Genomic DNA, 13517 nt, shown 5'->3' with positions numbered 1-13517 from the left:
GGAAGGAAGGGAGAGAAAAGGGAGGACAGCTTTCCAGCAAAGATAATCTGTCTTTCGATCTTTGTTTATCAATGTTGCTTGGTGATCAACATTCATAGACGCTCAAACTTTCCTGCTGGAAAACCCAAATGATATTGTCTCCATCTTGCACTATGTGAGGGTGACTCATAACTCATAATTCATAACTCACAATGCTAGAAAAACTCTATAACCTTTGTGCCTGTGGTAGGAGGGAAATATCAGCCTGGTGAACATACACCCAACTCAACAAATGTTGAGTCTCCACTGTATGACCCTAGAGTAGGGGTTCTTAAACTGAGGATCCATTGACACCTCCCCCCCAAGGGGCCCATGAATTCAAATGAGAAAAAAATTACAGCTTTATTTTCACTAACATATAACTGAAATTTAGCATTTCCTTCAATTACAAATATAGGCAACAAATATTCTGAGGAGTCCACAGGCTTTACCACATTTCCAAAGGGGTCTGAGACTCAAACAAAGTCAAGAACTGATGCTCTAAAGTACTTTGCTGTGTCCTGGAGAAAACACTGGCTTAGAGAAGATGCAGAGAAGTGCCTATCCTCATGGAGTTGCCATTCCAGTGGGGGTGGGGGTGAGACACACATATGTATGTAAAATAACACAGCCAAGGCACTCCCCCTACTCCAAAGGAGCCCCTCAGTCTGGACCCAAGCACATGTACTGGTTCTAGTCCTGGGCACAGGGAGCCTAACCCCTTTGTTGGTTATTAAATACATGTTCGATAATTGATTGATGATTGCCCAAACTTGACATGCCAATTCCTAGGCAACATAATGGCATAGAAGCTAGTTCTGGGCCTGGAATCAGGAAGACCTGAGTTCAAAGGCTGCTCAGACCCTTACTAGCTGTTTGATCCTGGGCAACTTAACCTCATTCTGCTCAGTTTTCTCAGCTGTAAAAGGAGCATAATAATAGCACCTAGCTCTTAGGGATGTTGTAAGGATCAAATGGGATAATATTTGTAAAGTTCCGAGCATGGTGCCTAGCACAAAGTAGGCACTTAATCAATTCTTCTTCTGGTTCTTTCCCTTGCCTGGCTTTGTGCAGGTACCATATCCTTTGTAAAACTTTTCCTGACTCAATTCCCCTCAACCCTTGACCTTCTCTTCTCAATTTATCTTGTATCTGCTATATCCCTATACTAGAATATAAGCTCTTTGAGGGCAGGTGCTGCTTTGGTTTTTGTCTCATGTTTAATAAGTCACTGATGAATTGAAGTGGACTCTTACATGATTCATTTATACTTGTTTTCCCTCCCCTCCCCTCCCCATTATTCCTATTTGGTAGCTGGCCTTACTCCTACCTAGAACAGAAGAGATTTCAGAGAATCGCATAACCCTGCCATAAATGAGGAGGTTAGTGGGCTGTCTCCATAGGAGCATGCTCTTTCTTCATACACATTGGGTCAAAAGCATAGAAACACACTTTAGGGATTTAAAGTAATTTCCTAAGAGAAAAGTATTTTTCATTTGCCTTTTTTTTTATCCCAGTGGAGAATTTCCAGAAGCTCCAGAAGGCCAAGGATATCCTGACCAATAAAGAGAGTCGGGATCACTATGACTACTGGAAGAGAAGCAGGATTCCTATCCCTTTCCACCAGTGGGAAGCTCTGAGTAGCTCAGTCAAAACGGTAGGATTCTTTCTTTGATGGTCATGTGGTATGTAGACCGTAGAGTACATCTTTGTCTTTCTTTAAAGGCCAATGGTGGAGAAGAAGTCTAATCACCTAGTATGAAAGAAGTGGACCTCATTGTAAAATGCGCCACTATGCATTATTTGTTGGGTCATTGTATCCTGTATTTGGACTTGGGGTGCAAGGTTCAAGTCTCGGCACTGCTACTTACCACCTGGGTAATTTGATAGCTGCTGCAGACTCACTTGAGATTTTTGGGATTACTTTGGTTGGTTTGATAAATGCATGTCCTCACTCTCATTGACTCTACCAGTCAGTGAACAGGATCATAGGATCCTAGATCTTGAGCTAGAAAGTACCTCAGGGGTCATCTAATTCAATCTCCTACATTTCCACCTGAGGAAACTGGATCCTTGAGACTTACCCAAGGTCACACAGCAAATGATAGAACTTGCCTATCACTAGAATTGAGCATTTAAAAATTGGCAAAGCACAGACATTGCCTTAGTAAATCAAGCTGTTAACAAGCTGTCAACGTGTTCCACCGATATGAATTGCCTTTTTGGAGGGAGAAATTTTATTATTATGTCAGCAATATTCATCATGTTGCCTTGTTCATACTACAGGCAGCACATCCAAGAACAGTTTGTATGAAGGCTTGTATTAGGAGGGCAGAGTTTATAATCTCAAAGAGGATCATATATATGTCTGAAAGGTTCGGAACCGCCGGATACAAGAAACTCTCAAAGTAGGAGGCAGAAGAATCAAAACATATATTTAGGCTCCACAGTAACCAACCCATGAACCAGCAACCCCATTTTGATATATTGATCAAAAGCTTCCAGGCCCAATAAGTACACCTCACAAGAGTAACCAGGAGGCCACAGAGAAGCATGATGGTGTAAAGCAAAATCATGCTTCCCCCTCTATGGTAAAAAGATTACCCGCTGGCCTCAAGTCCTTGTTCAGCTTCCTCCCATAGGTCAGCTCTGCTACTGGCAGCTCCAGCTTCAGCTTCAGCTGTGGCTGTAGGTATAGCAGCCTCTGGCTCCAAGGGAAGCTGTTTTTAACCATCCGGCTTCTGTGGGGGTGTAAGGTACGCCGGGGAAAGCACAGGTTCTTTCAATCTGCTTAAGCAAGGGAAGCAAGGTGAAGGGGCCGACAAGCTTACTCCAACCCAACATACAAACAGCATTCAGTTCAGGGGAAAAAGCCAAACTAGTCAAGGGCACTTGTTGACTAAGTGCTAAGGAGCCCATTTTTGGTTGCCAACACAAGGCTTTGGCTAGAAGCTATGTATGGTGGCCTGGAATTGATTCTGATGTAGAAAAGGCTGAAGGACAGTGGTCTGTTCCTGGATACTTTGCATAACCTGCCAAAGGCATCTATTTTCCTTTGGGAACTGACCAAGGAGCTTTGGTCAAGAATCTGTATTGATTTTGCAAGACTTTTCCAGATGAAGGATGCAAAATAGCTGAAAGCTTTACTAATTCAATTTCAATTTTTGACTGCAATATTCATAGCTACATGCTAATTATTCGTAACCCTTTGTTAGCCATTCATTTTTGACAATGGGATTTCCCTTAATCTCAGTTGGGTTTCAACCAATCAATAAGCATTTATTAAGTGCTCTGTGGTAAATGCTAAGGAAAAAAGGAGAAATAGTTCCTGCCCTTGAGGAGGTTATATTATTTATTTTCTTCCACTTAACAATATTTTATTTTTTCCAATTATATGTAAAGATAGTTTTAAAAATTCACTTTTATAAGATTTTGAGTTTCAAATTTTTTTTCTCCCTCCCTTCCCACCCCCTCCCCAAGACAGCAAGCAATCTGATACAGGCTATACATGTACAATTATATTAAACATATTTCTACATTAGTCATGTTATGAAAGAAGAATCAGAACCAAAGGAAAAAATATAAGAAAAAAAAAGAGAAAATAGTCTGATTTGATCTGCATTCAGATACCATCTGGATGTGGATAACATTTTCCATCATGAGTCTTTTGGAGTTGTCTTAGATCCTTGCATTGCTGAGAAGAGCTAAGTCTATTCAATGTTCGGGGAGGTTGTGTTCTTAATTTTTTTAAAAAATTTTCCTTCCCTCCCGTTCTCCTGCCTGAAACAAACAACATAATACCCTTGTAACAAATGTACAAAGTCAAGTGAAACAAAAACGTGCATCTAATTCTCCATATTTAATCACCTCTCTATTAGGAGGTGGGTAGCATTCATCACTGGTTCTCTGTAATCATGGCTGGTGGTTGCTTTGGAGTTCTTAAGTCTCTGAAAGTTGTTTCTTCTTACAATGTTATTATTGTATAAAATATTCTTCTTGCTCTGCTCACTTCATTATACATCTGTTCATACAAAGTATCTCTGAATCTCTTTACCCCCTTTATCATTTCTTGCAGAATAATAGTAAGGAAAGAGAGACAATACTGTTACATTCTAATGAGAGAGACAACATGCATTTACAGAGGTACATATAAGACACATTAAAAGGTAACTTTGTATGGGAAAGCACTGCCCTGGGTGGACCAGAAAATGACTCTTCTAAGTGTCACTTGTGCTGATTCCTGATGAAAATCAGAGATTCTGTGAGGTGGAGTTGTAGAGGGAGAACATTCCAGGGATAGATGGTGCAAAAGCATTGAGTCATCAGTTAACAAGCACTTATTAAGTGTCTACTATGTGCCTTGGATTGTGTGTGGATATAAAAAAGGTAAAATACAGTCCCTGTTCTCAAGGGGCTTATAGTGTAATGGAGGAGATGGGAGATGTTCAGGGGCCTGTTGGTAAATACCTATTACACTTTCAGAACAGAAATGTATGCATGCCACACTGTTAGTTTAGTGGGCATGATTGTCACTTCCTTAAGTTTAATAAATCAAGCCCTGATTTGGAGTATTTGCATATTTCCAAGGTGTAAATTCCCACACCGAGATTTTTCCCACATTTATTTATTTTATTTTTAATTTATGGAATAAAACAAGCCTTTCCATAACATAGTATAATAAAAAGATGATTGCACATGAAACTGTAAATCTATTTTTTTCCTTTCTTTCTTCCCTCTTCCCTCCACCACCCTAGAAATCGATACCACTAGACACAAATATGTATACACACACACACACACAATTATTCTATACTTCTGTTTGTCAGTTCTTTTTCTTGATGCAGATAGCATTTTTCTTTATATGTCCTTTATAGTTAATTTGGATATTTATAACAGCCAAAATGACTTACTTGCTCTGTCATTCTTAAAACAATATTGCTGTTACTGTATACAATGTTCTCTTGGTTCTGCTCTCACACTGACAATTTACCAGTTAGTTCCCCTGAGTTCCCCTGGCTCTAGCCCCACCTCCTCCCTCTTTGTGGGATTTCATGTGTTCCGAATGGCAATTGGGCCAGTAGGATGGCTTAGAGGGTGTTGAGAGGAGCGATGAACAGGAAGGGTGGTGAGGTAGGCAGGTTGTGCCAAACAGAGGAGTTCTGATTCCATCCTAGGAGTAAGAGAGAACCATTACGGTTTGAGTAGAAATTTGTGGTTCAGATAAGAACCTTATCTGAGCTATCCCACTGTGCCTTGTGGTGAGTTCAGAAGTTAGCATGGATATCTGTAACCAGAATGGCCTTTGTTTTCTTTGAGTGACTCAATTTATCTCAGTGAGCTTTACTAGGTGCTAAGCCCTAGGCCCAAACCCCATTAGATGTTAACCTAATCCATGTGGATGTGAACCTCCCAGGGTCCTAAGGGGAGGGGCCAACTCAAGAACCAATCACAGAGCCTAAGCTCTGGTGATTCAGATGAAGTTTGATGTCTGAAGCCCTATAAGAAGGGAGGACAGAGCCATTTGTGTGGGGCTCTGGAGATGGTGTTGATGAGGAGACTCTGGGCAGCTGTAGCTAAGGAGCCCTCCAGCTTGTAAACCCGGATGTTGAAACTTTGTTGAACTCTGGTAACTGTGTTAGGATTTGAATCAGACAAAGTCTGTTGATGTTTGTAATTTGTTTGCATTTTGTTTTGAAGTTCAGGGTGTTGGTTTTTTTTTCCCCCTGAACTAACTGAATAATATTTGAATGCTGAATTAAAAGTAAGCTTGTCAACCCCTGTACTCTGCTTTCCTTAATTAAGCAGATCAGAAGAACCTGTGCTATTGGCAGCTTTCTGGGTGCTGGCTGTGGGTGAATCTTATACCCCCACAGAAGCTGCTAGCCAGATTGTTGAAACAATATCTAACAATACCCTGAAGTCTGTTGTGTCCGGATTCTTATCCGTCAACATATCACTCTAAGTTCACACACAGGAGTCAGTCCTGCTTAATTATTAATGGGGTGACAGCTCAAGATTCCTCTAAACTGTCTATGTGCAAGCCTTCGCAGACATTTCCAGGACATCAACAATGTATTCTGGACACAGTATTGACTCTGAATCTGCTCTTCACTCATTTTTACTGCAAGATTCATTCTTTGAGAGGAATTATGACCTTGGGCCAAGTCCACAAGGCTGGTATCATACAAAGTCCAGAGTGCAGATATATAGTTGCTGATCAACCAAGAAATGTTTCTGAGAGTTGTATGTCGTACACAGGCATTGCTGAGTGGCCGGGGGGGGGGGGATTTCTCCCGAGTAGAGGCTATAGCAATAAAGTCCTCTCAGCTTGAAAGCCTGCTTAGCCCTGGATTTTTTCCAATACCAATGCCTCAAGACCACTGGAGAGAAGGTGATTGGATAGAAGCCAAGAGACTTTTAACATGAGTTCTAGGTGTTTTTTTTCCTTTGTACCACTAATATATTTTGCCAAACAAAAGAATAATGGCAGTTAGTTTGCTTTTAATTTTTCATGTAATATCAATTGTTTAATTTTATCTTAATTATATCTTTAATTTAAATAATTTATTCTTAAAGGTCTGCTATACTTTAAATGTTTTTATTCTAGTTTTGGGGTCAGGATTATTTTCATAGAAACTTATTTTAAATTTCGTAATAAAAGTCAATAGAAAAATAGCATTTGCTATTGTCAAATCAACCTTACGTGGGAGTCTTTAGAAGCTCATTTATTTATATGTTTACTCTCTAAAGTAAGGCTGCTAGTAGTACAGTGGCATGGGGTAATAGATTCGTGGATAGAGTCCTGGACTTGGAGTCAGGAAGACTCAGATGTGAATCTCACCTCTGGCTCTTTCTAGCTGTGTGGCCTTGGGGGAGTCATGCCCCTTTTCTGGGCCTTATTTAGCTCTTTAATCTGGAAAATGAGGACTTTGGACCTGATGCCTTTTGAGGTCCCTTCCAGCTCTAAAATTATGATCCTTAAAAATTTATTATTTTCCAATAAAAAACAAAAACCTTTATTCATGAGCCATAGCACAAGGGACAAAAGAGGGAGAATGGACAAAAGTCTTCTAAGGAGGTTCAGGCACATCACCCCCATATTCAGTAAACTACAGTGGCTCCCTTTGCAAGTCAAACCATGTCACACTCTAACTCAGTAAACTCCAATGGCTCCTTATCCCCTCCAGGATCAAATATGAAATATTCTGTTTGCTGTTCAAAACCCTTCATAACCTAGCTCCCCCCACCCCTTTCCAGTCTTCTTACATCTTACTCTCTATCATGTACCCTTTGATCCAGTGAAATGGCCTCCTGGCTGTTCCTCAAACAAGATACACCATCTCCTACCACCAGGTGTTTTCATTCCCTGTCCCCCATTTCTGGAAGGCTCTCTCTATTCATCTCTGCCTCCTGACTCCCTTCAGATCCCAACTACCTCCCTCACTGAAATCCAATTCATTTGTAAGTCATGGCATCATCTTCCTGATGTCATGGTCCTCTTCAAGAATGAAGGACAAAAATGGCACCTTCTTCAGGCACCCTTTCTCAACCCCTCTTCATTCTAGAGCCTTTCCTCTCACAGAGGAAATAACTAACAGTTATTTCCTACTTATCTTGTATGTACATTCTTGTTTGTTTGGTGTCTTCCTCGTTAGATTGTGAGTTCCTTGTGGTCAGGGACTGTCTTTTGTCTCTTTTTGTATCCACAGGGCTTACAACAGTGCCTGCACTGTTGTTTCTGCCCAGTACTTAGTCCAGACACATAGTAGGCACTTAGTAAATGCTTATTGACTGAGTGCAATAAAAAACATAAAATAGGGAATGCAAAATTTTTCTCTCTCTAATGATTATTCCTTTAAATGTTTTTTTCCAAGTTAACTGTCAATACAGTGACAGTTGTTTCTTTAAGGAAGTTAACATCATTTGTGTTGGGTTCCCCAAAGGGATGCTTGATAGCTATACAAATAATCAAGAGTAAATATGCCTTATCACTGTGACTCGGCTTACAAATGATTGCCAGCTGTCTCTCTCCATCCAGATTTGTTTGATGACATTTGGTGGTGATGGTGGGGTGTGTATATGGGGGGTGGGGTGGGGATTCAAAGCACAGATAAATTAAATATGGCTCTGCCTGCTCTATCTGACCATGTTCCAGCCTCTTATGTGTAATAATATACCTTATGTCCTTTAATATCTCTCTGTACTAAAATCAAGTTCAAATCCCTGAGTAGAATAAATGTTACCTTCTTTGATTTCATTTTTGCTGCTTTCTGTCATTTACTTCATTTACAGAAAATGTTTTTAACTGCGGATTTTTTTGGTGGGGGGGGGGGAGTCAGTTCTCCTTGAGAAACTCACTACTAATTTACAGGTCTTTTACACTAGGTGTTCATCACCTTTCTCTATTTGTAATCTCAAAATATCCTCTACTAAAAACAACAGCAAAAAACAAACCCAAAACCCAACAAACCAGATCCCAAGCTTTTGCTCATCCATGAGCCTCTCTAAGTCTTTGGATAATTAATCTAGTATCTTGCTGGCTGAATACGTTGTCTTATTTGCAAAGTTAAGATGGATGGCTTAGCTGGAGTTCTATGGCCAGTTGGCTGTTATTGATGGTCCAGAGGTGTTGAAACACTGGTCTTTGTGCAGCAAGTCTTTCTATTCAAAAGTCTTCTGAGTGGCCAATTTTTGTTGTTTCTCACTCTCTCACCTTCATGGACTTTCTATCCTCTGACTCGTGATTTTCATGTTGTGCAATCTGATGCATTTGAAGTCTGACCAATTTCAGTTTATTTCTTCTGTTTAAATAAATGAGGCAACTAAACATCACATGGATTTGGCTCTAGGATTTGTTTGTGTACATAGTGTGTGAGGGTAGTACTGTTCAAATCAACTTTACTCTGGTAGCTCTCGAATGCTAAGTACAACCCTTTAGGGACTTAGAAGATATTCTCCAAAGGCAATTCAATCTGGCCTCAGTGACTTATTCTCCCCTACCCCCACTCCTTGGGGAGCAATAGGGGTTAAGTGACTTGGCCAGGGTCACAAAGTTAGTAAATGTCTGAAGTTGGATTTGAACTCAGGTCCTCCTGATTTCAGGGCTGGTGATCTTTCTACTGCACCACCTAGCTGTGTCAACTCAGTGACTTCTAAGGTCTAAAGTGACTTCCTGGGTCTAAATCTATGATATAATGATATTTCCATGGGTGAAAAATTCATGACTCTGTGGCCACTCTTTTTGAGAGACTGAGCCTCTCTGAGTTTAGCTAGTTGTCCTTGGATGACAGACGTAAAATCCATCCTTGGACCTATACTCAAGGCCTCTCCTCAGTTTGGCAGGGCCTGTGAGAGGTTAGACATTGCTGGCATAGTTTCCAATAACCCAGGGTTACCTCATCATAGGGAGACATCTGAAGAGGACTGGAGTGGAAAATGGCAGATCATATGTAAATGATTTATTTGTGGTGGTGATAATCATGATAGCAATAACTTCAATTTCTATAGTACTTTTTTCTTCTTTCCTCTCTTCTTCCCTTCCTCCCTTCCTCTCTTCCTCCCTCCTCCCTCTTTCTTTCTTTCCCTCTTTCCTTCTTTCCCCCTTCCTTCCTTCCTTCCTTCTTTTCTTTCTCTCTTTCTTTTTCTTTCTTTCTTTCCCCCTTCCTTCCTTCCTTCTTTTCTTTCTCTCTCTCTTTCTTTCTTTCTTTCTTTCTTTCTTTCTTTCTTTCTTTCTTTCTTTCTTTCTTTCTTTCTTTCTTTATTTCTTTCTTTCTTTGTTTCCTTCTTTCATTCTTTCCTTATTTACTTCTTTCCTTCTTTCCTTCTTTACTTCTTTCCTTCTTTCTCTTTCTTTCTTTCTTTCTTTCTTTCTTTCTTTCTTTCTTTCTTTCTTCTTTCTTTCTTTCTTTCTCTTTCTTTCTTCCTTCCTTCCTTCTTTCCTTTCTCTCTCTCTCTTCTTCCTCCTTTCTTTTCTTCCTTCCTTCTTTTCTTCCTTCCTTCTTTCCTTTCTTCTTCTTTTTAAAAAAATATTTCCCATAATGCCATCAGTGTGTGAATTTCCAGTGTGAAAACTCTACCAATGCAGACTGGTGCCTGTTTCTGCCATTTACAATCTGTGAGAGTTGCTTGGGAGCACTGAGAGGTTAAAGCTTGTTCAGAGCCCCCAGCCAATATGTGAGAGGTAGAACTTGAACTCAGATCTTCTTGACTCTGAGACTAATAATGATAATGATGATGACAGCTAGCATTTACTTGGCACTTTAAGATTTGCAAAAAGCATTTTACCATTATTATCTCTTTTGATTCTCATAAGAACCCTCTTTCATACACACACACACACACACACACACACACACACACACTACATCCTCCAAGGTAGGAGACAGGTAGCTGGACTATGGTTTTGGCATGGGGCCAAGTTTAGACTTGGAGTCAGAAGAGCTGAGATCAAATCATGTCTCAGATGCTTAGCCATTCGATCCTGGGCAAATCACTTAACCTCTGTGCCTCTGTTTCCTCATCTGTAAAACAAGGAAGTGGAAGTTAATGAACTATGTTGCTATCAGGTTCAGAAATTGTTCTCTTGGATAGCAACTGTCCACTGGAGGCATGGAGCCTTCTCAGTCAGTCATGAGCCTAGACTTATTCCAAAACAAATATATGAAAAGGGGAGCACTTGGGGGACATTAAAATATTGTTTTTATGAAAAGCAGTTATAGCCTGAAGTAATGAAAGTATTATTATCCTTATTTGGTAGTGGTAGCTGCTAAATCTTGTGTGTCCTGACTCTGGCTCCTCCATGCTTGAATTCTTTCTTTCTGTCTGCCTTCTGTATTTTTCTTTGACCTGGAAGTTCTGAATTTCAGCTCTGATGTTTCTAGTTTTCATTTTGAAATTTCTTTCAGGGAGTACTGAGTGGATTCTTTCAACTTCTATTTTGTCCTCTGGTTCTAAGAGATCTGGGCAGTTTTCTTTTATGATTTCTTGAAATACGATGTCAAGGTTCCTTTTTTGATCATGGCTTTCAGGTAGTACAGTGATTCTTAACTTATCTCTCCTTGATTTTCAAGGTCAGCTGTTTTTGCTGTGAGATACCTTACATTTTCTTCTATTTTTTCAGTCTTCTGACTTTATTTTTATATTTTTGATGTCTCATAGAATCATTAGCTTCTATTTGGTTAATTCTCATTTTTAAGGAGTTATTTTCTTGGATAAGATTTTGTACCACTATTTTCTGAGCTATTTATTCTCTTTTTTACATCTTGCTTCTGTAGCTCTCATTTGCCTTTAAAATAATTTTTTTTTTTTAGCTCTTGAAACTTTTGCTTATTCTGGTTGTATCCAAACTGCATTTTAGTTTGTGGCTTTGCTTGTAGATGTTTTTAAGACAATCTCTTCTGGTTTTGTGTCTTGAGGTTCCCTGCCACCATAATAGCTTTTTATGGTCCTTCTAGCCACACTACACTCTACCTTTTATGGAAGGAAGAGTGAAAAATTCACTCACTGTGGCCCAAACTAGAATCAACTGGTCAATAAGGGGTCATCAGTAAAATGACATAATCGTAAGAAATGGGAGGAGGAGTTTTGTTTCCACAGAACTAAAGGTGTACTTCCCCCCCACCCTGCCCCCCACCCCAGCTTTAGCAGAAACCAGGCCTCAAGGTTGATCAGGTGAGAGGTCAGAGGCTTGTATGCATGCGCATGCTTTTTGAGAAGGCTGTCAGGGGAATTAGAGAGGCCAAACTGCTTGAACCAGTTCAAGCTTATCTCGGGTCTGGTCTTGGTCAAGAATCCAGGCCTACTGATTTGCATAATTTGCATATGTTAAAGAGGGAAAGTAGGGGAAGTAAAAGAATGTAGTTTAATCCTAAACTAAGACAAGGACAATCTAATTAACTTCATTTTTGCTTGTGTATCCTTATTATCCTACCTATATAAACTGTATAACCTAGGAAAACTAAGTAAAAAATAAAGATTGTAAACCATAACCATAACTCTAGCAGGAGTGGAGGAAATGGTTACCCCTGCTTCTGTAGCTGTATCAGTGTGAGTGTTCCAGTGAACACTACACCTGCTCTCTCGAGGAGCGTAATAAAATGCCTTCCTCTGCCCACTCTAGTCCTGAGTTCTTTGGGTGAGAATGGGCAAATCACATGGATTTTCCTAAGGTTAAGGAAAGCAATGAGCAGCAGAAGCTCTATCAGGCTTACTTCCTGATCCTGCCTTGGGGAGTCCTGTGATCCCTACTGCGGTGTTAAGAGGGTGACCACTCGGGATTTCCCTGGGGAACCCTGTGGTCTGCACAGCCTTCTTAAGGGGACATCACTTGGGACTTCCGGCCCTGTCTCGGGAGCCTTGTGATCTTACCGCCGTCCTAAGGGGCCATCACTTTGGGTCCTCCTCAGGGTCTGACCCCTAGGAAGCCCTGTGATCCCCACATATTAAGGGGGGGGCTACCACTTGGTCTTCCTCTGGAAGTCCTGTGGTCTGTACAGCCTTCCCTAGGGATTATCACAGGGTTCTTCCTCAGGACTTTGGCCCTGCCTAGGAAGTCCAGTGATCCCCAAAACCACATTTCTCACATAATGAACATTCAAATCATTTAATTTCCCCCTCCCTTCCCTACTCACACTTCTGGAAAACACATCATGGAGGTGTAATAGATTTATTTTCCCCCAATGCAATCCTGAAAGAAAGAATTTGCTAATAGAAACCTTTAAAAAAAGATAGCAGTGGAAAGCCATGGAAAGCAGAGTCAGAGTTCTTGAGTTTGAGTCCTGGCCCTGCCCTTCCTGCCTGTGAAATGAAATCCCTTCATTTCTCTGGGCTTCTGTTTCTTCATCTGTCAAATAGGAGGTTGGTCTATACAACATTCCATTCCTCCCAGCTATGAATCTATAACATCTCAAGATCTCGAGCTGGATTTGGAGTCAGTAGTCATCAGCTCTGGATTTGAATCCTGACTCTGCCAGTTACTACCTATGTGACTATGGACAAGTCTCTCAAACTCTTAGGGTCTCAATTTCCTTATCTGTAAAATGAGGAGCATAAACTAGATGATTCTAAGGTTCCTTTACACTCTAAATCTATTATCTGATGACCATGAATTCATTAACTAGACAGAATTTTTAAAAGAATACTCTTCAGTGGGTTAAAAGCTCCTGGTTCTGATATTCAGTGTCTTTCCATCTGGGCAGCTCTTCCATTAGATGTGCTCCTGACTCTATTCCCTGTAAGTTTAACTGGTTGGCTGCCTAGATCTTCCCCAATCTCTTCCTCTTTGAGGTACTTCCTCTCCACTGCTATTACCATGAGAGCTTTTGTTGCTTTTCATTGAATGGGAGTGAGTCATCCCACTAAGGACATTTCCCTTGACGTCACTTGTTCCCTGAATGACAAATACACTCAGGTGTCTGGGGGAAAATTTCTATGGATTTAGAAATGAATTGCTTGCAGAATGTCTGATTATATTTGATCATATCTCATTCTGTATTTCCTTA

At 40.4% G+C, this 13517-nt stretch overlaps 1 protein-coding gene across 1 annotated transcript in view; it reads left to right on the top strand.

The window, feature by feature from the left end:
• DNAJC12 (DnaJ heat shock protein family (Hsp40) member C12) overlaps positions 1–13517 on the top strand; it is a 42480-nt gene that overhangs the window by 13175 nt on the left and 15788 nt on the right. The window contains exon 3 of the mRNA XM_036734164.1: positions 1536–1675. Coding sequence (XP_036590059.1) covers positions 1536–1675 — 140 coding nt within the window. The remainder of the gene's footprint in view (positions 1–1535; positions 1676–13517) is intronic.

The sequence above is a fragment of the Trichosurus vulpecula genome, chromosome 8, assembly GCF_011100635.1.
Source record: "Trichosurus vulpecula isolate mTriVul1 chromosome 8, mTriVul1.pri, whole genome shotgun sequence".
NCBI classification, from domain to species: domain Eukaryota; kingdom Metazoa; phylum Chordata; class Mammalia; order Diprotodontia; family Phalangeridae; genus Trichosurus; species Trichosurus vulpecula.
The sequence above is the reverse complement of the archived record's forward strand: the minus strand, read 5'-3'. Positions and strand labels throughout refer to the sequence as shown.